The 26,583-nt window shown below is 45.8% G+C and overlaps 1 protein-coding gene across 5 annotated transcripts in view; it reads left to right on the forward strand.

Moving 5' to 3' along the window:
• The window catches only part of LOC143940856 (trafficking protein particle complex subunit 13), an 81,071-nt gene extending 66,801 nt beyond the window's left edge, over positions 1–14,270 (forward strand). For 3 of the 5 annotated variants that reach the window (XM_077462642.1, XM_077462638.1, XM_077462640.1), the window contains 2 exons: positions 12,294–12,444; positions 13,847–14,270. In XM_077462642.1, the coding sequence (XP_077318768.1) occupies positions 12,294–12,444; positions 13,847–13,948 (253 nt within the window). In that variant the 3' untranslated portion in view covers positions 13,949–14,270. The remainder of the gene's footprint in view (positions 1–12,293; positions 12,445–13,846) is intronic. The other 2 variants (XM_077462639.1, XM_077462641.1) reach the window with 1 other exon arrangement.
• The last annotated feature ends 12,313 nt before the right edge of the window (positions 14,271–26,583 follow it).

Raw genomic sequence — 26,583 nt, forward strand, 5'->3', positions numbered from 1 at the left:
CAAACGTGTCTAAATGCCGCAAAACGGACGTTTTTAAACGTCTTTTACTATCTGTCAAGTTAAATCTTTCAGTATAGAATTTAAAATGTCCCATGTACATTAAGCCTAAATAAGGAGTGATGAGGACCTTTGTGTGTTACTACACAAAAATAAGTTTTTTAAGCGAAAGGCGTTAATGTTGCCCTATGGTTTATGCAAAGGAAGAAATGGGACATCAGAATATTGGTAGGGTAAATCAAACTTTGCCATTTCCAGTGGCACTGATGTGTGGCTGCTATTCTATACCTCTTCTACTTTCCTTTATATCCGTTGTCAGATTAAATAGTGAAAAATAACTAGAAAAGTCTACAATTTCTGGGGAAATTGTGTGAAGTGTTCTTGCCTCCACCTACTGGAGTGGGTGGAGTGGCTTGAGTAACTGTTGTGTGGTTGGAGTGGCTGGAGTAACTGTGAAAAGTGTTTTTAAAAAGCTTAATAATTTAACCACTTGCCGACCGCCGCACGACGATATACGTCGGCAGAATGGCACGGGCAGGCATATGGGCGTATATATAAGTCCCTGCCTGCCCGCGGGTGGGGGGCCCGATCGGGCCCCCCCCCCGGTGCCTGCGGCGGTCGGCATTCCTTCGAGAGCGATCCGGGATGAGGGGGCGGCCATTCATTCATGGCCACCCCCTCGCGATCGCTCTCGACGAATGGAAATCCCCCGTGACATCACTTCCTCTCCTGTAATGTAAACACAGGAGAGGAAGTGATGTATTCTCTCCTCCGTGTCGGTATTTTTCGTTCCGACACGGAGGAGAGCGGATCGGTGAGTTGCACCAACACTCTACACACACAGTAGAACATGCCAGGCACACTCACACCCCCCCTTTACCCCCCCCCCCAATTACCCCTGCCCCCCAGTCACAGTGACACCAATGTCATTTTTTTTTTTTTTTTTTTTTTGCATTGGTGTCATTTGTGACTGTAATAACTGTTAGGGCAGTTAGAGTTAGCCCCCTTTAGTTCTAATGTACCCCCCTAACCCCCCCAATAAAGGTTTAACCCCGTGATCACCCCCCGTCGCCAGTGTCACTAAGGCTGGGTTCACATTGCAGCGGTTTATGAGAACGAATGTGATTCGCCCCGCACTGCAGTGCAAATCACATCCGATCTCTGTGCGATTCGAGTTCAGCCATTCGCCGCACCCGCCGCAAATTCGCACGGGACCCTTTTTTTGGCCCGCAGCAGAATCGGATCGCATGGGTGTTCACACCATGCGATCCGAGTTTGCAGATCGCACTGCGATATGCGAACTGATCTGGGGGGGTCAGTAACATTTCACTGACACTCCCAGCAGTTCGCATAGGGCAGTGTGAACTGCCGCCGGGAGGCATGCGATGCGGGAACCCGCCGCGCATTCGTGGCGTTCCCGCATCGCTCCAGTGTGAACCCAGCCTAATAAGCGATCGTTTTTCTGATCGCTGTATTAGTGTCACAGGTGACGCTAGTTAGGCAGGTAGGTATTTAGGTTCGCCGCAGCTTTTTATAGCGCCAGGGACCCCCATATACTACCGCATAAAGCCCCCTGATTGCCCCCTAGTTAACCCTTTCACCAGTGATCACCATATAACTGTTACAGGTGACGCTGGTTGGTTAGTTATTTTTTTATAGTTTCAGGGCACCCGCCATTTATTACCTAGTCTCACTAGTGTACCCCTAAATTTAGGGGTGTCTACTTTCCAAAATGGGGTCATTTGGGGGGGGTTTGTGCCATCTTGGCATTTTATGGCCTTCAAAACTGTAACGCCCTTAGAAAGCCTGAAGGCGGTGCTTGGTTTTCGGGGCCCCGTACGCGGCTAGGCTCCCAAAAAGTCCCACATATGTGGTATCCCCGTACTCAGGAGAAGCAGCAGAATTTATTTTGGGGTGTCATTTCACATATGCCCATGGCATGCGTGAGCAATATATCATTTAGTGACAACTTTGTGAAAAAAAAAAAAAAAGTTTGTAATTTTCCCGCAACTTGTGGCAAAATATAAAATATTCCATGGACTCAACATGCCTCTCAGCAAATAGCTTGGGGTGTCTACTTTCTAAAATGGGGTCATTTGTGGGGGTTTTGTGCCATCTTGGCATTTTATGGCCTTCAAAACTGTAATAGGTAGTGAGAAGTGAACTCAAAAATTTACGCCCTTAGAAAGCCTGAAGGCGGTGCTTGGTTTTCGGGGCCCCGTACGCGGCTAGGCTCCCAAAAAGTCCCACATATGTGGTATCCCCGTACTCAGGAGAAGCAGCAGAATTTATTTTGGGGTGTCATTTCACATATGCCCATGGCATGCATGAGCAATATATCATTTAGTGACAACTTTGTGAAAAAAAAAAAAAAAAAAAAGTTTGTAATTTTCCCGCAACTTGTGGCAAAATATAAAATATTCCATGAACTCAACATGCCTCTCAGCAAATAGCTTGGGGTGTCTACTTTCTAAAATGGGGTCATTTGGGGGGGTTTTGTGCCATCTTGGCATTTTATGGCCTTCAAAACTGTAATAGGTAGTGAGAAGTGAACTCAAAAATTTACGCCCTTAGAAAGCCTGAAGGCGGTGCTTGGTTTTCGGGGCCCTGTACGCGGCTAGGCTCCCAAAAAGTCCCACATATGTGGTATCCCCGTACTCAGGAGAAGCAGCAGAATTTATTTTGGGGTGTCATTTCACATATGCCCATGGCATGCATGAGCAATATATCATTTAGTGACAACTTTGTGAAAAAAAAAAAAAAAAAAAAAAAGTTTGTAATTTTCCCGCAACTTGTGGCAAAATATAAAATATTCCATGAACTCAACATGCCTCTCAGCAAATAGCTTGGGGTGTCTACTTTCTAAAATGGGGTCATTTGTGGGGGTTTTGTGCCATCTTGGCATTTTATGGCCTTCAAAACTGTAATAGGTAGTGAGAAGTGAACTCAAAAATTTACGCCCTTAGAAAGCCTGAAGGCGGTGCTTGGTTTTCGGGGCCCCGTACGCGGCTAGGCTCCCAAAAAGTCCCACATATGTGGTATCCCCGTACTCAGGAGAAGCAGCAGAATTTATTTTGGGGTGTCATTTCACATACGCCCATAGCATGTGTGAGCAATATATCATTTAGTGACAACTTTGTGTAAAAAAAAAAAAAAATTTTTTTTTTTGTCATTATTCAATCGCTTGAGGCAAAAAAATAAAATATTCAATGGGCTCAACATGCCTCTTATCAATTTCCTTAGGGGGTCTACTTTCCAAAATGGGGTCATTTGGGGGGGTTTTGTACTGCCCTGCCATTTTAGCACCTCAAGAAATGAGATAGGCAGTCGTAAACTAAAAGCTGCGTAAATTCCAGAAAACGTACCTTAGTTTGTAGATGTGACAACTTTTGCGCAAACCAATAAATATACAATTATTGACTTTTTTTTTACCAAAGACATGTGGCTGAATACATTTTGGCCTAAATGTATGACTAAAATTGAGTTTATTGGATTTTTCTAATAACAAAAAGTAGAAAATATCATTTTTTTTCAAAATTTGCGGTCTTTTTACGTTTATATCGCAAAAAATAAAAATCGCAGAGGCAATCAAATACCATCAAAAGAAAGCTCTATTTGTGGGAAGAAAAGGACGCAAATTTTGTTTGGGTACAACATTGCATGACCGCGCAATTACCAGTTAAAGCAGCGCAGTGCCAAAGTGTAAAAAGACCTCTGGTCATTTACCAGCAAAATGGTCCGGTCTGAAAGTGGTTAAAAAGTATAAATAGTACTAAAAAAGTTGAATTCCCATCATTAGCTAAAAGAGCTGAATATTTTTTTTTCAAAAATTATTTTTTTTTTTCATGGGGTGGTCATAATGTTTTGTCTGATCATGGGGGGCCATAATGTTCTGGCTGATCATGGGGGCGGGGGGCCATAATGTTTTGGCTGATCATGTTGTGGTCATGTTTTGGCTGATCATGTTGTGGCTGATCATGGGGGGTTATAATGTTTTGGCTGATCATGGGGGGTTATAATGTTTTGGCTGATCATGGGGGGTTATAATGTTTTGGCTGATCATGGGGGGGGTCATAATGTTTTGGCTGATCATGGGGGGGGGTCATAATGTTTTGGCTGATCATGGGGGGGTCATAATGTTTTGGCTGATCATGGGGGGGTCATAATGTTTTGGCTGATCATGGGGGGGGGGGGGGGTCATAATGTTTTGGCTGATCATGGGGGATTGTCAGCTTTGGTCACCTCCCACTCTAGTTTTGAACATTTTGCCATTCATTCCTATGGGACAAATTTTGCCACAAAAACAATATTTTGTGAACCATTCGGCGTAATATTCCACAAAGTAATAGCACTCCGGGAACAACCCACACGTTTCGGTATATTACTGTCTATGTAGTGTAAAAGCTGTGGGAGGAGTTAGGGTGGTAAATTTGGCCATAATATAGGCAAGAACACTTAATAATAAAATAATATTTCTCTTATATTCACCGACCGACACAGCTCCTCTCTGTAACTAAATGCCATTAGGAGAAACTAGGCAAAATTGTTACACAATACACAGAACTTTAATCCCGCCCCAGGGGGGCGGACCCTGTGCTATCAACCCTTCCCGCTGCTCCTAGCAGCTTGTTTTTTATTTTGCCTAGCAAGGAGAATGACCTAGGAAACCCTGTGGGCCTCTCGGTCCATGTTTTTGCTGCTTTTTGCGCAAGATGAGAGATCCTGAGATCTTCTATCAACTGCTGGCTGGGTGACAGGCTGGTTAATGAAATCCTTGTAGTCTCCCCAGTCTGGCCATCGAGCGTGAGCAGGCCGCAGCTACGGCTCGGCAGGCCACGACATACCTCATGCTCTAGAGGTGGTCGGTGAGCTCCGGGGTATACATATTACCAGGCTACTGATGTCTGGATCATAGTATACCGGGCCAGTAACCTTCCCTGTAACTGCGCAGGAGTTGGCTACCACGGAATGTCTCCCAACTCTTCAGGACTGGTAAGTACGCCTCTCCCTGCTTCAGTGGGGGGAGTAGCTGGGCATTCCCTGGGTGGTCGATTCGGGGGCCACCTCAGCTCTCTTCCAAGTCCCTATCACCCCTCCTTCCCCCTTATGAGGGGGGTGTCTGCATGGGCTGTGTGTGTGTCGCTGTTTCTCACCTGTGGGGCTCTGTGCGGTTGCTGTTCAGTCCTGGTCCAGGTCCGGGGGTCCAAAAAAGGCTGTTTATGTGGAGGATGTATGTGTGTCAGCAGGCAGTTCGTTTTTATTTTTTGCTCTGTTTACCTCATGGCACCGTTCCGGCGGCCATCTTGGATTTGGGAAAGCTAGATTCCCCTGGGGAGCTTAAGCAGCCATTTTCCCTGGGATGCCTATGGATTACATTGGAAGCCATTTTGTGAAAGCCAAAATGCTTTCTTCACCGCTGGCCTCTTGTGACAGTTTGCAATGTGCTTTCTCTTGTCACTCCCTGTATTCCCTGTGTGTGAGGGACACTGGATGGCTCTGTGTGGAACGCTGAAGCTGTTCTGCAGACCGTTGCACCGCTGTTAGAGCTGCTGCTGCTGACGCAGTTTTTTTTTTCCTCTGCATCTGGGAACCTCCTAGGGACTACAGGCACTGTTTGTATTCACAGAACGCCCCAGGGTGGTGAGTCTAGCGCTAAGCACCCCCCCACACACACACACACGGCGGCAGCAGGTGGCTGACAGGATAGGGTCAGCATGGCTTCAGAAACTGGCGTTTCTTCCCCCGAAATACAGGCTATAGCAACCGGGTCACCTGCGGTTAGTGCGGTGCGCATGGACACCCTGACGGCGTTCCTGGACTCCTATATTGCTAAGATAGAGGCGGCACGTGGCAGGAAAGGTGCACGCAAGAGGCCCCTGCCCCCCTGTCCTCTGGGGAAAGCTCTGATGCAGACTCGAACCCTGCTACGGCTCGAGAGCCCTGCTCTAACCTATCGGACTGACCAGGACCGTTCGGTCAGTGAGGATGATTCCGGGTCCGGGCGCTTGTTGGAGCATTTATCATAGCTGTGCGTGATACCCTGAAGATTCAGGAGCCAGCGAATTCCTCTGCTGATGTACCGGGCCCTTTTGGGTCCCACAAGCCAGCACATTCATCTAAGATGTTACGGTATTTGACTTATTTTGACAAATTCATCTACAGGGAATGGGGTCGCCCGCAACGGACCTTTTTGGTCCCCAAAAACTTGGCGGCGCGCTACCCCTTTGAGGAAAGCCTTCTCAAAAAGTGGTCGGCTCCTCCGGTCGTGGACCCCCCAGTGTCTAGGTTAAATAAACTAACCACGATCCCAGTTGAGCGGACTCCTGCATTCAAGGATCCCACAGACAGGAAGGCCGAAGCAGTGGCTCGTTCCTTGTTTACGATTGTGTGGTCAGCCGTGCGACCTGTACTGGCATCCGCACTGGTGTCGCAGACACTAACTGAGTGGGCAAAATTTAGAAAAAGAAAGGGGAAGAAGCTGACAGGGGACTGGAGGGTAACCAACCCCCGGGATTTTTATAACGGTACCAAGTGTATAAAGACAGTAGATAAAAATCAATAAAGTTTTATTAAATGTACAAAAGACATTTCCCAAATAAGGAAAACAATTTTTTCCATATACATACAATATGACAAATGTAAATATACAAAGGTTAGTGCAGAATCCTATAAAACTCCACAGATTACCACATTTGTATATTATTTAGCCTGCATTGTTTCTTTCCTACATGTTTCGCTCTTCTGAGCTTCCTCAGGACATTGCAGCATACAGCGATATACAGAAAAAACTGAAAATACACAAAAAATAAACAATTATATAAATGTAAAGAACCTTAGGGGACAGACAATATGTACCCCAAGAGTTCAAAACATATAATCAAATGATTGTAATGATACTTCCACTCTGATCTGAACTTGACCAGAACAGCTTTATATTAAAAATGATTAAATTCATCTAAAACAAGGACATAGTTGTTGGTAGACAAAAAAGTGATTACAAAAAAAGACATTCAATTCTATGGATGAAATCCAGATTTATAAACATATTTATATAATAGCATAGTTCTCCGATTTGGAGATTATAAATTAGGTTATATAAACTAAAACACCTTACCCCTTAAAATTTGTGAATTTGTATAGTTTGTCACTATTGTAGATATTGGTTGTTGGTAAGTGAAGAAACTCACACCATACATATGGAGTGTGATGAGGACATCATTGGGGATCCTTGATATTTCCCTAGAGTCTGCAGAGGCACGAGAAAGAGAGTACAATGTATCTAAGTTGGTTAGTTTGGAAATTAGGTAGCAAGTGATAATCAACCTGAAAGCATACCTGGGAAAATCCAGGAAATAGCTGAGTTTGAACCAGCTGAAAATGCCAAATAGCAAGGTGATCCGTGTACTGTCAGATAAAAGTTGTAAACAGTGCGTTTTAAAGCAAAAAGTATTTGTCTATGCAGATCTAAAAAACAAAGAAAAAGAGAGAGAGGACCAAGTCCTAGCATCAATAGGTGCCCTCATTAAGTTTAAAATAAGGGTAAGAATTCCCCAGTTGGACCCAGAGGAACATCCTCTAAGTTCCACAAAAGTTTCAGGCTCCTACCTGTTTTTAAGATAATGTTTGAATCAGTGTAGTTCGAATGTTCATCCGCTAGCGAGCGTCCCCAAGGTCTCTTCCTGTCACTTGCCTGACGGGACTGATGTTTTATCTCGTGGCTCCAGCCCGGCGGCGTCTGACGTCACCACCAGGCTGCAGGCACGTCTTTGAGGAGGACTTCCTTGCTGCGCGTACGTGTCGTATTGCGCATGCACGAAGGACGTAATCTACGTCGTTACAGCGCATCAGCCATTTTGGAACATGGCTAGAGTCAAGGATTTGCCCACAATTGTCTGTCCGTGCTTGCGCTGAAAGCGACCACCGCGCTTATCAGAAGCAGGCGATCATGATGGAAATGGGCACTGTACCCTGATCATATTACCGGACAGAGAGAGAGCTTGCAAATACACGGGGAAGGTGATGGCGGAATAGAATTGCCAACCTCTATGTAGTCCCCGGTTTCAAACGATGACAAGAGGGAAACTTTTTGCAAACAGTGGGCAAATAAAAACCTCCCACTTAGAATAGGGGCAAGTTGGCCAAACCTATAACTGGTTAAATAGGCTATGGGTCAATCTTGCCCCGGGGTGCCCGTACAGACTCATTAAAATGGGAAATATAAAAATCCCTCATGGAGATTTGGAGTCACAAAACACAGTCCATTAGGTATTCTACACCATGGTCATATGATCAAGTTAATCAATATACATTACAATATTGAAATATATTTTCACATCCCAGGGGAGGAAGAAGAGAAAAAAAAAAAGTGGGCAAAACTTTTGCACCACGAATTGGGAGAGCAGAATGCCTCCCCTGTCTGCGTGGAGTTAGCAGACCAACTAGTGCATGGCCTTAAGTACGTTTTGTGACGTGGCCCTGGATACTCTCTCTCTGTTATCAAGGGCCTCAATGTCAACAGTTCGACACTAGAGTCCTGCAGAAGGAGATCTTGATGAAATGGGACAAATCTCCATGGTCCCTGGATCGGCAGATCCAGGTGAGCCAGCAAGTCAGGGACTCCCTGATCTGGTGGTTGAGGTCCCCGGTGATTCAGGCTGGAAAAATCGTTCCTTCCTCTGAAATGGACGGTGGTCACCACGGACACCAGTCTGTCCGGCTGGGGTGGAGTGATGGGGATTCAGTCGGCTCAGGGCCTCTGGTCGACAGAGGAATCCAAGTTGCCGATCAATCTGCTTGAATTGAGTGCGATCAGGCTATGCCTCCACACATGGTCGGCGTGTCTTCGAGGGCATTCGACCAGGATACAGTCTGACAACGCCACGGCTGTGGCGTACGTAAATCACCAAGGGGAAACAAGAAGTTCAGCCGCTGCTCGGGAGGTTGCTCACATACTTCGGTGGGCAGATCGACGTGTTCCGGCCCTGTTGGCCATTTACATCCCAGGGGTGGAAAATTGGCAGGCGGACTATCTGAGTCGTCAGATGCTGGATCCAGGAGAATGGGCATTGCATCTGGAGATATTCAGGCGGTTGTGCCTGAAATGGGGCACACCAGATGTGGATCTATTGGCCTCCCAGCTCAATTGAAAGGTGCTGAGATTCGTGTCCAGGACAAGAGATCTGTGGGCAGACGCGCTGGTGGCTCCGTGGAATCAGTACCAGCTGATCTACGCCTTTCCTCTGCTGAAACTGTTGCCACGTCTGCTTCTCAGAGTGGAAGCCGAGGGGATTCCACCTGGTGCGCCTGGTGGCAGTCACTCCCTGGCGACTGCCGTTGAGAGAGGACCTCCTATCTCAAGGTCCAATCCTTCACCCTGCTTTACCATCGCTGGCTTTAACGGCCTGGCTATTGAAAGCCAGGTATTGAGGAACAGGTGTCTGTTGGACTCTGTGATTCCAACTATGCTGAGGGCGAGGAAATCTTCTTCCTGGAATATATATCATCGTACTTGGAAGGCCTACATCTCCATGTGTGAGGAGAAAGGGGTGGCATCCGCGCTCCTTCTCTATATCCATGATCCTGCTGTTTGTTCAGCAAGGTGTAGACCAGAGGTTGGCGCTGAGCACCATCAAGGGGCAGATTTCAGCTCTGGCTGTCTTTTTTTCAAAGACCCCTGGCGTCTCACTCATTAGTGAGTACCTTTGTGCAGGGGGTGCGACATGTAGTCCCTCCGGTGCGTCCTCCGTTACCTCCGTGGGATTTGAACCTGGTGTTGGCGCTGCACAAGCCGCCGTTTGAGAATATATCAGGGAGATTCCTCTGTTGACCCTTTCACAGAAGGTGGTCTTTCTGGTGGCCAACACATCAGCCAGGAGGGTTTTGGAACTGGCGGCCTTGTCCTGCAAGTCGCCTTATCTGGTCATCCACGGGGATAACATGGTGTTGCATCCGCAACCGTCCTTTCTACCTAAGGTGGTCTCGGCCTTTCATATCAATGAGGACATTATATTGCCATCATTGTGTCCTAAGCCGAAGCACCCCAAGGAGGTGGCCCTTCACGCTCTGGATGCGGTTAGGGCTCTGAAGGTGTACTTGTTTGCCACAGCTTCCTTTTGCAAGTTAGACTCACTGTTTGTTTCAGCGGCTGGTCCTATGAAGGGCATGGAGGTCTTGTCGGCCACCATTTCCAGGTGGATCAGACAGATTGTAGTCCAAGCCTATGCCTTGAAGGGGCAGGTGCCTCCCTTTCCAGTCACGGCCCACTCTACAAGAGCAATAGGAACGTCTTGGGCCTTCCGACACAAGCGTCTGTCGCTCAGGTGTGTAAGGCGGCGACCTGGTCGTCTGTCCATACATCTTCCAAGTTCTACAAGGTAGACGTCAGTGCATCGGCTGATGCCTGTTTTGGCTGCAAAGTTTTGCAAGCGGCCGTGTAGTACTGTTTTGGTTAATGCACTGTTGCATTACTTTCACAATGTTGCGGTCTTGGGGATCACTCCTGTTTAGGATACCCAGTTATATAGTGGTGTTTTTCCACACACTGCTGTTTTTTTGTGGGTTTAGTTTCACTAGTTCCCAGTTGCCACGGTGGATGAAGTTTTTATGCTGTTTTCCCACCCCTAGTTTAGCACTGCTTGGGGACGTCCCATTTAGTTACAGAGAGGAGCTGTGTCGGTCGGTGAATATAAGAGAAAATAGGATTTTTTGTACTAGCCGTAAAAATCCTTTTCTCTGTAATTCACCGACTGACACAGCACCCACCCCTCCTTTTTTTTTCTACGTTATATTGCTTGTAGACGTACTGAAGCTGCTAGGAGCAGTGGGAAGGGATGATAGCACAGGGCCCGTCCCCCTGGGGCGGGATTCAAGTTCTGTGTATTGTGTAACAATTTGGCCTAGTTTCTCCTAATGGCAGGCTATACAACCCATTTAGATACAGAGAGGAGCTGTGTCGGTCGGTGAATTACAGAGAAAAGGATTTTACGGTGAGTACAAAAAATCCTATTTTTTTTTTTTTTTTTTACTACTCCGGTTTTAGGCTCCGTTCACATCCCTACGGGCGCAATTCGCAATAGCGGTAAATCTAGGGACACCCGTGCTTTCCCAGTGTTGCACGTCGATTTCAATAGCGCCCCAAACATGGCGCGATTTTGCCGCGATTCGTCAGGCAACAGTCACGGTAAAACACGCAAACCGAACCGCAGGGCGCCTACAGGAGCTTCTTTTGGGCAACGGGCGTCCCCGTGATTTTATTTGCACATTTTTACCACGGTTGTCACCCCCATACGTCGAGATGCGAACAGAACCTCAGTTTTCATCGCAGTAATTGAGGACAAGTAGAAAATGTGAAAGCTAAAGTCGTGATGTTTTCCACACAATTTTTTTTCTTTCTCATGAACTAGAGTGTGCTGGGGCAGAATGCCCTCTAATCCACGTATTTTCTTGCGAAGCACAATTGCAGGAACTTTAAATGGTTTGTGGTCTAAATAAATAGATGGGCCCTCTCACTAAAAAGATCAAACTAAACCATCCTTGTAGCCAAAATGTGCTATTCTTTAGAATGAAACCTCATGGAACAATAGCACAATGCTATGTAGAAAAGATTGGTTCTCTCTATAACACTCTTCCCCTCAGCTTATCTTGCCGTTTGCAAGGGACAATGGGTCACTAATGTGACTCTTTCATGAGAAAAGTAGTACTTGTTCTGTTGTTGCTCAGCCTGTTTTTAACATGCTAGTTGCTTGCCTGTCTGCCGTGAAATTTATTTGAGTTACTGATCCAAAACATGCATGAGTGTCGGAATATCTTCTGTGTGCTTGAAGTCTCAAAACATTAGCATGAAAGCCAGGAAACTAACATTTTCAGTGCTAGGTAATAGCTGTTTCCTATTTCCCAGCGACCATGTACCTTTAATACAAAGATATCTGTTTTTTAAATCTAAGATCAGTTAAAAAAATGTGTTTAATGATTTCTGAATGAGTATGTAGCCAGATTGCAGTGGGTTTCTGTATTTAAATAAAAACTACAATGCAGCACTTGTATTTATTTTGTTTTGAGGTGTGGGAACACATGTCAATGCTGGCTACTACCTATTTTATTTAATTAATTTTCACCTGTTTTCAATGGTTGCACGCTAGTTTGTTTCACTTTTTTTTTTTTTTTTTTTTTTGGGTGGGGTTTCTGTATTCGCTGAAAGCACTAGATCTCATTTCTAAGGTGCTGTGGGGCAGGGACAGACATTCGGTTCTGTATAGTACTGTCTGGAATTGTAATGCTTTCTCTCCTTTTGTCCCTAGCAGTGAAAGGACAATGGATCTGGGTCTAGAAATGTGTAACACTAATTCTATTCACTGGTGTGGAGTATCGGGAAGACAGCTCGGCAAATTACACCCCAGCTCCTCACTCTTCCTCACTCTGACACTTCTGTCATCTGTACAGGGCTTGCAGGTGAGTACTGCCCCAGTTTCAGTCTCTGTAATTCATTATAGTGGCATGGTGCTTAGGTGATTGCCATCTAAACCCCATAGATGAAAAAAATAAAAAAATAATAATATATATATATATATATATATATATATATAATATGTGTGTGTGTGAATATATATATATATATATATATATATATACACACGTACACACGTGTGTGTGTGTGTGTGTGTATATATATATATATATATCTATATCTTTTTTTTATTTTTTTGCTGCATCTCAGAAAATTAAACAAAAGATTGGATTAGGCTGACTATTGAGACATATTCTTGACTTCACTCCTGTGCATTGTGTGGCAGTACAGGACTAGTGTTCTGGTTTTCACTTGTGTCTCGACATGTAAGCGCTGGGTGCTCAATCATACAGTTAGAGCCCTTTCACACTGCACCGCATTAGCAGTAATGCGTCGCTAGTTTTAGCGGCGCTTTACTGTTGTTTTAGTGACGCTATTCAGCCAATAGCGGGGCACTTTTAACGCCTGCTAGTAGCTGAAGAAAGGGTTTAATGCGCTGTAAAAGCGATGCCGCCGAACCACTTTGCGGGCACTTCAGCGCCCATTCATTTTAATGGGCAGGAGCGGTGTATACACCGCTGCTCCACTGCCCCAAAGATACGGCTTGCAGGACTTAATTTTAACGTGCTACCAGCACAGCGCCCCAGTGTGAAAGCACTCGGGCTTTCACACTGGTGCTGCAGGGGAGGCATTTTTCAGGCGCTATTTTTATCACTTTGGGCTACTTTCGCAGTGGGGGCATCGGTGATAAAGCACCGCTAGTGGGGCGTTTTAACCCCCACTAGTGGCTGAAGAAGGGGTTAATAGTGCCCGCATAACACCGCTGCCGAAGTGCTTAGCAGGTGCTTCGGCAGTGGTGTCCATTGGTTTTAATGGGCAGGGGCATTTAGGAGGGTTGTATTCACTGCTCCTAAACAGCCCTAAAGATGCTGCTTCCTTGACTTATATTAACATTCCCGCAAGCACACCGCCCCAGTGTGTGAAGGCTTTCACACTGGAGTGATGGGAGAGGCGCTTTACAGGCGCCATTTTTACGCTAAAACACCTGTAAAGTGCCTCAGTGTAAAAGGGGTCTTGGTGGGGGGGGGGGGGGGGGGGACTTCATCAAGACTACATATAAGGAACATCATTAGCACTTTTATAAATGTATACTGAAACTACAGGTGAATTTTGTAATGTATAATAATTTTGCTATGCTGCACTATCCACCTCTGCCAAGGGGTGACTTGCATTTCAAGAAGAACATTAACAGAAAGTAATATATGGGTTTAATCAAGCCAACCAAGAGTAAGTGTTCTTTTGTCATGTTTCTGTAAATTAGAAATCATTTTTGTTTTATTTCCCCAGAGTGTTTCTGGATTAAGACTGACAGACACATTTTTAAAGAGAACTTATGAATACGATGATATTGCTCAGGTCTGCGTTGTGTCTTCAAAAGTTCAGGCATAAAAACATCTCATCTGAAGGCAGTCCCTGAGATTTTGCAACATAATCCACGAAGACCAATGTCTCCAGAACAGACGCACACCGTTCAAACTGATGACCTGTTTACAGATGAAGCAAGAATGGCATGTTTTATTGTTTAATGTTCTTTCTTCCGTCAGCAAATGCCTTTTATTTTTAAATGTAATATGCAGTGTTTTAAAGCACCATATTTTATCTAACACATCAAAAATAAAATGTAAATATAAATGTATTTATTTGATATAGACCTTTTCAACTTGCCTTGCACTGTAACATATTTTACTTTAATAAAAAACAATTTATTTGACCTCTAAAAAACATTTACTTAAGGTAAGCGTGTAACTAGGTAATTCAAATTGAATACATGAAGTACAAATACAGAAGCGGAGTAAAAAAGAGTAAATCCAGAGACCTAGTCAGCTGAATGCAAATATTGAATTTCCCTGTAATAGCCAAGCTTGCAAAGCTTGTGCTGCATCTCTTAGTCCATAATTCTGCTCATTGCTTTAAAGGACCAATATAGCGTTTGGACAAGCTAGATCAGCGTTTTACAGGAAAGGTCAAGATTTGCATGTAACTTCAGCTGTCTATCTCTGCATCTACTGACTAATTAGACGTGTCGTTTTTATTAAAGGTAACCTCAGTTTATCCACAGGCATTGTTGGAACCCCTGGACCTTATTATTGGCTTTAGTTAAACGTGGCCTATCTCGTACAGTGGAGATGGAAATTATTCAGACCCCCTTAAATTTTTCACTGTTATATTGCAGTCATTTGCTAAAATAATTTAAGTTCATCTTTTTTCCTCATTAACGTACACACAGCACCCCATATTGACAGAAAAACACAGAATTGTTGACATTTTTGCAGATTTATTAAAGAAAAATTGAAATATCACATGTTCCTAAGTATTCAGACCCTTTGCTGTGACACTCATATATATTTAACTCGGGTGCTGTCCATTTTTTCTGATAATCCTTGAGATTGTTCTACACCTTCATGTGAGTCCAGCTGTGTTTGATTATACTGATTAAACTTGATTAGGAAAGTCACACACCTGTCTATATAAGACCTCACAGTGCATGTCAGAGCAAATGAGAATCATGAGGTCAAAGGAACTGCCAAAAGAGCTTAGACAGAATTGTGGCAAGGCACAGATCTGGCCAAGGTTACAAAAAAATTCTGCTGCACTTAAGGTTCCTAAGAGCACAGTGGCCTCCATAATCCTTAAATAGAAGACATTTGAGACGACCAGAGCCCTTCCTAGAGCTGGCCGTCCAGGCAAACTGAGCTATTGGGGGAGAAGAGCCTTGGTGGCGTTTGCTAAAAAAAAAAAAAAAAACCTGAAGGAATCCAAGATGGTGAGAAATAAGATTCTCTGGTCTGATGAGACCAAGATAGAACTTTTTGACCTAAATTCTAAGTGGTTGTGTGGAGAAAACCAGGCACTGCTCATCACCTGTCCAATACAGTCCCAACAGTGAAGCATGGTGGTGGCAGCGGGTGTTTTTCAGCTGCAGGGACAGGACGACTGGTTGCAATCAAGGGAAAAATGAATGCGGCCAAGTACAGGGGATATCCTGGATGAAAACCTTTTCCAGAGTGCTCAGGACCTCAGACTGGGCCAAAGGTTTACCTTCCAACAAGGCAATGACCCTAAGCACACAGCTAAAATAATGAACACCACCAACATTTACTATTCAACCGGACAGAAAGCAAGGATCCCCAAATCCAGGTGTGGAAAACTTGTTGCATCTTTCCCAAAAAGACTCATGGCTGTATTAGATCAAAAGGGTGCTTCTACTAAATACTGAGCAAGGGGTCTGAATATTTAGGACCATGTGATATTTCAGTTTTTTCTTTTTTAATAAATTGCAAAAATTTCAACAATTCTGTGTTTTTTTTTCTGTCAATATGGGGTGCTGTGTGGACATTAATGAGGAAAAAAATGAACTTAAATTATTTTAGCAAATGGCTGCAATATAACAGAGTGAAAAATTTATGGGGGTCTGAATACTTTCCATCCCTACTGTATGTCCAAAGTCCAGCCCAGGTTTCCGGTTTACTGCCCCCCTGGTAATTTGTATATATGTGTGTGTGTGTGTGTGTGTGTGTGTGTATGTATGTATATATATATTTCCTCTTTGGTGGCCCCCGGGGCCATAAAGGATAATACAGTATTTATCGGCGCTGCCTGGGGGGGGGGGGGGGAGGGGCGAGTGCCGTCAGATTACATAGAGGAGAATCTCCTGTTAAACGGTGGCATCTGTAATAGGATAGGACCTATCTCCTGGGCTGGCATTGGACGACTGTCCTGTCTATCATAGGAGGCAGGACTTTGTATCAAAGAGGCCACTGAGTAAACCGGAGATTCTCCTGCATGTAATCTGTCAGCGCTTGTCCTGCCTCCCTCCCTGTCCCCTTCGATGCTGTAGATGGGCATGGATCAGGCGGCACTTATGGCACAGGTGAGGCTGCATTCATGGCAATGGTGGGGCTGCAGATGGGCACTAACCATTATTTTGCTTCACAGTTCTTTATTTAAAATCTTTCCTGAAACTTCCCTCTTAAATTCAAGGTGCGTGTTATACGCCTATAAATACGGTATATCCAAATAACACACCCAAGCTCATCCTTAGTCCTGAGCGGCACGGGGATTTGTTGGGGCCACAAAATATATATATATATATATATTTCTTTAATCATACATCACGGGACACAGAGCCATAGTAATCACTATGTGCGTTATAGGCCACCTTCAGGTGCTGGACACTGGCACACCCTAAACAGGAAGTTGCCTCCCTATATAACCCCTCCCATACCAGGAGTACCTCAGTTTTTTTTGCCAGTGTCTAAAATGTTGGTCACGAGTAAAGATGTGCTGTGCTGAGCTCCACTGGAGCAATCCTTGCTGGGGCTAGCTATGCAGCCTGATCCATTCAAAGTGTCTTTTAGGCCGAATTGAATGGTACCCGGGCCTCGTGTCCGAAGAAACAAGGTTTTACTTGCAAGGCCCCTTTCACACATGCTGACATTATGTCCGTATTTCATCCATCCGTTTGCGGATGAAATACGGACATACATGCATTCTTATGGGATAGCGGGTGTCTGCGGATAAACATCCGCAGACACCCGCTATCTTCTGCCTCCGCTATTGTCCGATTCTGCAGACGGAGGAAAATCCTATTTTTCTATCCGTCTGCAGAGCGGATCGGATGAACACGGACAGACGGTCCGTGTTCATCCGATCCCCCATAGAGGAGAGCGGAGAGCTGACAGGGTGGTCCCGGCACAGCGTGCCGGGACCGCCCTGTTATCCGCCGGCTCAGCTGGGACAACGGAGCGATCCCAGCTGAGCAAGCGGATCATTACTGATCCGTCCTGTGTGAAAGGGGCCTTACGCTTCTCTTTTTAGAGAGTTGGACCCCGGGATCCAGTGCTTTGGTATTTTTAGCCATAAAGTTTTACTGGTGGGGTGCTATTACAGGTCCAGAAGTGTGGGTTCCCGGTTCCTGAAGGTTTGTTAACGGAACCCACCGTGAAGGGTGAAGATTGGGTTTGTTGGTTTTACCACAGAAAACCCTGCGGCAGGAAAGGTAAGTGAAGTTTTTCTAAGGAATTTAACATTTTCCTATGAAATGTCTCCTGTATAGAGCACGTACCTTCTCTTGCTTTATTCAGAGAACACGCTGTGTCAGTAAGCAGCAGGCTTTTTCCTCCGGCTAGTAGGCAGACCTACTTTGGGGACGGGGTGGGGGGGGGGTTCTTCCACCAGACACAGCTCTCCCCCTCTGCCTGGAAAAGGGAAAGCTAAAAACGATCGGCATGCCGCTCCATTTTCCTACCTCTCCTGCACAGTGGCTTGTCTAGGTCTCCTCTTCCCCATCCCTCCCTCGCGCAAGCCGATCCTGTCAGATCGGAAGCCCACCGTCGCGCATGAAAACTTTTGAAAAAAAGGATGGGGGCACGATGCGATGAGGGGGTGGGGCTTAGCGCGGTGTTGGCGTCCTCCAATGTCCGGTGCGGGAGCATGTTTAAAAAGCTAAATTTTTGCTGCTGCAAGTTGTCGGAGCAACACGAGCAAAGAGGGGCATGTAAGAGGTTTGGTGATGCAGGCATTCCTATTGACACATTTACTATTCACATCAGGCTGAGCGTTGATAGCAGCGTCAGTGGCTGGACTATTGCTCAAAGCAGTGGATGCGATTCTTCTGGTAGTACCTCTGCATTTATGTGTCAGACTATGTTCAGAAGGGGAGGTAGAAACACCCCAAAAGAGAGCTGAAGGGATCTCCCTCAAGCTCTGAAAGCCTAAAACTCATCGCTACAATGGCATCCTCCCCTGAGAGGGGGTGGCTGGTCAGAGTGAGCATTCAGGGGCCATGGAATGTTTGCAACTGTTTACAACACTGCAGCCCCTGCCTATATTTCTAAAAAGGTTTTTTTTCCTCAGCCATGATAGCATGGGAAAAAGGTTAGTGGCTTTAATCGCATCCCAGATTGGGATAAAATGTGACAGGTTCCATTCCATTACCCAAAGACCCTCAAACTGAGGCTCTGGGGGCGGGATAAGATGTTTTCTCTCAAGGGACCGTGAACAGGCTGGTGATTCCTCTTCTGAGGGGTCATATGTGGAAGGATCAGCTTCACATTGTGGGTGCAATTCCTTACCTGATTGGTCCACTCCACATTTTATGCTACACTTAACTGAGTGTCCACTTCTTGTCTTGGGTTCGCTAAAGCCGCCTCAAAGCTGTGCTTGCCTTTCCTGTCCATTCATTGTTGGGAAAGTTTATGTATTCTGAGTGGGATCATGCAGATGAGCATTTTTTCCTCCTAAAAAGTTTTTCACACTTTATGGAGGAAAAACATTTATTAAAGGTGGAAGATACCAGAAATTGACACTGCTATGTCTTTTGATTAAAAGTTTGACTTGTCCGGCAGACAATGCTTAAATACTTAGGAATCCAACGAATAAAGAGTTGGAATTCCTATTAAAAAAAATATATATATATATATTGTTTTCCTGACCGGTTGAGTGTCTCAGCCTGTGCTGACAGTAATTGATATATGTCAAAATCCTTGAGGAACCAGTTTAAACAGGTGCTTAAGGTTATCCCTGTTCACCAGGCCCAGGATCTGGCAAGCTCCTACTAGCTTTATGTTGGCAATAGACGCTATGAGAGATTTTATCTTCATACCTCACACCTTTTTTTTGGGCTGCTGCATATGTATAGAATACCATGGTTGAAAAATTGGTCAGCCAAAGCGTCATAAAAAAAAAAAACTCCTGTCTGGTTTTCCTTTTTGCGGTGAACTGCTGTTTGGGATATCTTGGGTAATTCATCCAAAGAATTTATTTGAAAAATTACCCCTTTGCTAAGGAAAGTATTTATTTTAAACAAGTTCCTTCTCCAGTGCCAGAGGCATCAGCCTCCAGGCAGTCACAATGGCTTCTGGGAGGGGAGACTTCTGTTTTCAAGGGTCTGGTAGAAAGAATGTCAAGACAGATGGGTGGCTTCTTCAATGGCTCTAGAGTACAATCTGGGGTTTCAACAGTTCCCGTCTCCTCGTTTTCTCAGATCAAACGCTAGAAGACTCTAGCATTGCGACCATCTTTTGGAAAATAGTGGTCATGCTGGTCCCCATGAAAGAGCTGGGGTTGAGGTTTTATTCAAACCTTTTTTCACTGCAAAATCAAATGGAGGGAGGCGTGACCGGAAGCTGAGCTGGAAGGAAGCATTGCCTGAGAGCTCTACTCCAGTCCACAGCAAACTGGCAGAAAATCGGGGTACAAAGCACCGATCCATAGGAGGATCGCGTACCACCAGATCCTCCTCAGCCCGAGGATAGTCAGCCGCCACGTCCTTGAGGGACTCTTTTAAGTCGGCCGGGATGTCACCGGGCAGCAGCGGCAAAATGGCGCCTCCCGACATTGGGCCTCCACGCCGCCGTTCCCGCAGTCTCACGGGCTGCTACCCGACCACCCGGCCTCTCCGCAGCTGCTCCTCAGCCCCGCCGGGGCTCCTACAGGGGGTGAGTGATAAGCACCATTCTCCCCACATCCCGCACGAGACGCAGGGAGAGAAGGCCGAAGCCCAGCCTCTGCCGCAGTGCACAGTGGCTTTCCCCTGCTGCTGAGAACGGCATCAGACCCAGGCATCTCCGACACGAGGTGTTTCTCCCCCTCCCCATCAGATGCCACAGAGGACTTCCCAGCCCTTCCAGGCTCCACGTACCAAAGGGGTGTCCTGGCTCCCTCCATAGGCGGGGAGCAATTCCATGCTGCCTGGCAGGCCTCGGCCCTCCCTAAGGCCCTCATGTTCCAGGGAACTCAGAATAACTAGGGGTCATGCAGCAATCCCCCCCCTCCTATGCCTTACACACCTTACAGGAAAACAAAATGGTCTACAGATGGGGCTACACCTTCAGCTTTACCGCTAAACACCAGGGGAAATCTGTTGTCCTATGTTACCCGAAAGACTTGGATTCCTTTTGTTTTGTGACACCCTGGGAATACCTGTCCCCCAACTACCTGAATGGGACCTGGTAGCAACCCCTCCTCCACCGCCGGTGGTTTGGCAGAAAATCCCCCCCACTAAACGCCACAGGGGACCAGATTCCAGACCAGCAGATCGCCCAAACATAAAATGAACTGACACCCCCCCCCCCACCCCCCCCCCCAGAGGACGCCTACCCGGCACCCGATGGCACTTTACATTCCTTTAGTTGCAAGCCCGGACGGGCCATACCATGCTTGAAATTACTTCCAAGAACGATCACACACCTCTCTAAGCGGGAACCCCCCCCCGAATGCCTATGTTTAATGTTTTATACCACGGGCTGGTCTAGGTTGAGTACCCGGACAGATCGGCTCCTAGGTTACTGAAACCCCCCCCCCGTGGTTAACCATCCAATAGTTCCTCCCTAGATTTGGAACCACCAGTGCCTCCCCAACCTGAACTTTCCGGATATTTTAGTCGGGGAGTCCAATAGGAACTGTATAAGCCCAGTAACCCCTAGGAACATCTGACCCTAACTGATGATACTAATTGTTGTATCCATTTATGTTTATGTTTTAACTTTTTCTCTTCTCCCTAGATCTTTTTCTTCTCCCGTACTACAGACAGATCTTTACCAATGGTTTCCGGGGCCGCTGGCCCTCCTCCCGTGGATGGCGCACTCCCAGACTTGGATACACCATTATCGGGTTCAGCTAAGTATGACTGACGCTCACCTCACGCTTGACTATGGCTAAGATACTGTCACTGAATGTCCACGGCCTAAATTCCAACAAAAAAGGCATTTGGCATTCAGACAATCTAGGGTGGACATATTATGGTGCAGGAAATGCATTTTAACAAGGGGGGACTCACATTCGCCTCCAGACACTTCACCCAGATATACCAGGCCTTTAACCCACGTAAAAAAAGCGGGGGTAGCTATATTCTTTAAAAAAGGGACCCCCTTCACCTGCACTAAGGCATACCTAGAGCCGCAAGGCCACTTCATCATTCTCCAAGGCCTATGGCAAACGCAGGCCATAACCCTATGCGCCCTTTACACCCCAAACACTCGTCAACACCGTTTTCTGACTAAGGTCCTTACCCGCCACTTCAGGGCATCTCATGAGCTTCTGGGGATGGGGGGGACTTCAACCTCACTCACTCCAATGCTGTAAAAGACTAGATTGGTCATCTGCAATCCACATTCCCTTATAAATGGGAGAGTACTTCCCTTAAATACTTCGGGATCTCTATCACCCCGTCCTTCAATACCCTATACCAAGCCAACTTCCCCCTCCTTTATAGGATGATTAGGGAGCTTATCCAAAAATGAAAGACCTATCATATCTCTCTTTTTAGGGCGGATTGCATCCATTAAAATGGTTGTTCTTCCGAAGCTCCTTTATCTGTTCCAGACATTACCCATGCCGATCCCATATGCTCATTTACGTAAACTTCAGAGGGACATGTTGAAATATGTTTGGAACTTTAAAAAGCATAGGATACCCTGCTCTGTTATGACAGCCTCGTGTACAGATGGCTGCCTGTCTTTCTCTAACTTCGTTCGGTACTATCAAGCAGCCCAATTACACGCAATAGTCTCATGGTTCCCCCAGAGATCTTACAGTAAGTGGTCGGAGATAGAAAAAATCTGGCTAGCCCCAGCACACCCAAACAGTCTCCTATGGAATATGAATGTGGAAGTGGACCCCTGCCGGCTGCTAGGATCGATGTCCCAGCTCCGTCAGCTCTGGTGCAAACTTTCCCGCGAATGTGAGCTTAAATCTGAATGCTCCCTGATTAATTCCTTTCTTTGCAATCCCAAAATACCGGCCAGTTTATCCCACCAGTTATGCTGGCCTTGGACCTCACGGAACTTATTCCATCTTGGCCATATAGTGGACCCTAGATCACGTAGGCTTCTGACATTCTCGGAGCTCCAAGCCAAGCATGAACTCCCCTGACAGACGTTCTATAGTTACCTACAGAATAGACATTTCGCCCCAAACGATAGCGCCGCACCTCCAATTCTCCCCACTCTCCCCATTCAAACAGATTATACTAGAGGGGCTTAACCGTAGAGGACTGATCTCAGACATATACCGGATCCTAAATGCGCACCAAATCCCAACACGGGGTAAACATGCATATATGGTGCGATGGGAGAGAGAGCTGGGAGAAGAGCTTCCACTGGAAGCTTGGCAGGCGGTATGGAGACAAGCAGCCAAAACCTCCTTGTGTACTCTACAAAGAAAACTCGTATAAAATTCTCTTCTTTTGGTACCAGACCCCAGCCATACTCCATAAAATATACCCCTCAACCTCTGATCGTTGCTGGAGCTGCCAACAAGACAGAGGCTCTCTCTTCCATATTTACTGGACATGTCCTCTCATAGCCCCATTCTGGAATCTGACACGACAGCTACTTACCCGCCTCTTCGACGTACCAATACCGATTACACCTACATTTTTTCTGTTCGGCCTCTCTAAACCAAAGATAGCTAAACCATCTAAGAAACTGCTTAGACGCATCCTTACAGCAGCCCGTTGCCTAATAGCTCTCAATTGGAAGAGCAAGTTGACCCCATCCGAAGAGTCCCTATATTCCAGGATTAAGGACGTAGAACTCATGGAAAAGATGACTGCAAGAATCCGGGGTAGGTTGGAGGAACACAACGTGGTTTGGGAGAGGTGGCATCTGCAGGAGGACTAATGGCGAGCCTGCTCTGGAACAGAACCGAAAACCTTTGGCTATCTACTACACTTTTCTCTACCTTTCCTTTCCTTTTCTCCTACTACTTCTTACAATACAGGCTATCTCTGCATGGCTCGCTGTTTAGCAAACAGAAGGTCACACGTGTGTATCTATGTGTATACAAGTGAGTATATGTATATTGGTTTATAATGCCGTCTGTCACGGAGTGTATTACTAGACAGTTTAAGAATGACACTAGACTAAAATTTGAACCGCTAATATGAACACCCTATCCACTCTTGATTTTACAGTGTATGGACGGCTTATTGTTTCTATCTCTGTGTACTGTTAACTTTACTGAAATGGCTAATAAAAACGTTAATTGAAAAAAAAAAAAATCGAATGGAGATGTCAAACCCATTCTGGATCTCAAGAATCTAAACCTGTTCCTGGATATCCGCTCTTTTTCGCATGGAGTCAATCCAATCGGTTGTCTCCATGCTACAAGGAGAACTTTTGATGTCAAGGGTGCATACCTCCGTGGGCATATTTCCCCACTCACCATTAATATCTACTTCATGGTAGAAAAATCTTCATTTTCAGTTCGTAGCTCTGCTTTTCGGTCTAGCTACTGTATCTTGAGTGTTTACAGAGGTTCTTGCCCCCCCCCCCTCTAGCCAGATTAGGGCTCAAGGTGTAACAATTATAGTTTACCTAGACGTTTACCCAGTCGGTAGCCCGCTTAGACCAGAGTATGGTCACCACATTCAACTACCTGAAATACCTAGGTTGGATTCTCAACCTAAAGAAATCTTCCTTAAAGCCATTAAGGAGGTTATGGGTATGTTCATAGATAACACCCATAAAAAGGTATTCTTGCCCCAGGCAAAGATCAGTGCCATAAAGGAACTGATTAAGGTGGTCGAAGCAAGATGAATCCTTCTATTCAGCTTGCATGAGAAAAATATGGTGACTTCATTCAAGGCCGTTCCTTATGCTTGGTTTCATTCAAGATTGCTGCAAAACAGTATCTTATCGGCTTGGAACAAGAGGGTTCGAGCTCTAGATTTTCCAATGTGTCTGACTCCAAAGGTGCGTGGAGCCTCAGTTTATGGTATTATAACCAAAAATCTGCAAAGGGGTAAATCCTTCCTACAGTTACCTGGGAAGTGGTAACAACATACACCAACCTTGTTTAGGTTGGGGAGCAGTCCTGGAAGACGCAACTGTTCAAGAGAAGTGGTCCAGATCAGAAATGACCTTGCCCATTAACAATGCCACAGCAGTGGCCTATATCAATCACCGGGGGGGGGGGGGGGCACAAGAAGTTGTGCGACCCAGAGAAAGGTTAATTATATCTATCGGCAGTTTTTCATTCTGGGGATAGAAGTTTAACAGGCGGTCGATTTATTTTGAGTCGCTAACAGTTCCTGGGAGAATGGTTCCTTCAGCCTCACCCATCTTTCTCACAATAGGTCAAAGATGGGGGATCCCAGATATAGATCTGTTTGCGTCCAAGTTCAACAGAGAGATGGACATCTTTATGTTAAGAACAAAGGATCCACTAGCATGTGGAACAGGTGCCTTGGTGTTCCCATGGAATCAATTTTACTGATTTATGCATTCCCTCCTTTTCTGCATGCGTCCACGACTTCTTCGCAGAATCAAGCAGGAAGGGAAGTTGGTGATTCTTGTGGTCCAGAAGATCTTAATATGCAGAGATCATAAGGATGGCAGTAGGGGTCCAATGGACCCTACCACCACGTTTAGACCTTCTCTTGCATTTCATCTTCCCTTACAAACGCTAAATTTAACGGTTGGGCTATTGAGGCCCACACTCTGAAGAAGCGTGGGCTGTCAGGTTCAGTGGTTTCTACCTTGGTTAATGCAAGGAAGCCGGCCTCCATAATTATATATTATGGCGTCTGGGAAGAATATGTCTCCTGGTGTGAAACCAGGGGTTGGTACCCCAGGAAATAGGTCATAGGTAGACTCCTTGACTTTCTGCAGATGGGGTGAGATATAAACTGGCCTTGAGTACTTTCTAAGGACAGGCCTCGGCCTTATCAGTTTTATGAACCAAAGAATGCGAAGCAAGTGGTTGTTGAAATAACTTTATTCAGGGGGTAACACTGCTTAACCTTCAGTTAGGTCACGCCTGAACCTTGAATTTAGTTTGTTTTTTGTTTTAGCTCTTGAATTTAGTTTTGTCAGCATTACAAAAACAGCTTTTTTTTTTGCCAGTGTGCCAGTGCCAGTGTGCAGCAGCTGAAGGTGGCCTATAACCCACATGGTGATTACTATGGCTCTGTGTCCCGTTAATGTCCCATAAGCTGTTATAAAAATTACTATTAGATACAAATAACACGCCCAAGCTCATCTTTTCACCACTCACAGCTATAAAGGCAAGAGAATTCTTGTTGGGCAGTGTATTAGTGCTTGGACAAAAGCTACAAAGGGACTTTCACCAGCTGGTTACCCAAGTTGAAGACTTGGAGCAAGACTTGCAATCCACTAAGCTCATGATCCATCATGTTTAATCCCAACAGGTAGACAATCGCTTCATTCTCCGGGACATGCACCATCATCTGTAAGACTTGGATAATCGCAACCGTAGCAACAACATCAGGGTTCAGGGCCTCCCAGAATCCAAAGGCCCAGAAGATTTGAGAACAGTCCTCCAAATCATTTTCAACAACTTATTGGGGGTCCCTGCCTCCACACACATTGAAAATGACAGGGCCCACAGAGCTCTAAAACCTAAAGGCCCAGCATCCAGTCCTAGAGGTGTCATCTGTAGACTTCACTCATTCTCTCTAAAAGAAGATATTATGCGTAAAGCCAGAGTGACTAAGCCAATTTTGTTTGATGATACCCTAATCCACCTATTTCCTGATCTTTCCTGGGTTACACTCCAGAAGCGCTGAACACTTCAACCACTTCTCCACACCTTGCAAGACAGTCCTATCGTGTACCGATGGGGCTTCCCCTTCAGCCTATCGGCTACACACGACGGGAAGACAGCAGTTCTCTGGGTTCCTAAAGACCCATGCTTGTTCTGTGACACCCTGGAGATCCCACTACCGGACCTTCCTGGGTGGATTGATATCTCCCCTCCTCCCCCACTGATGGCATGGCAAAGAGTCTCTATGAAGACGCGAAGAAGACCTCCTCACACCCCCAACCCACTATCCCCCCCACCCCGTAACCTAACCACCTTTTTTTTTTCCTCCTTTTTTTTTTATTCCCGTGGTCCACAAACCATTCAACGGTAAGAACTTTCTGACTTGCTATACTCCGTCACAGCGGAGTTACGCATCTTTGCAGGCTGCGCTAAAATTTTCCCTAACAGATGCTCCCTCACATATTTAAATTGACTTCATCTTTCTGGGTTAAAGGATCTATCGGGGGCTGCTGGGG

This window comes from Lithobates pipiens, unplaced genomic scaffold (genome assembly GCF_037356315.1).
Source record: "Lithobates pipiens isolate NorthernLeopardFrog02 unplaced genomic scaffold, aLitPip1_a1.2 Scaffold_3, whole genome shotgun sequence".
Classification (NCBI taxonomy): Eukaryota; Metazoa; Chordata; class Amphibia; order Anura; family Ranidae; genus Lithobates; species Lithobates pipiens.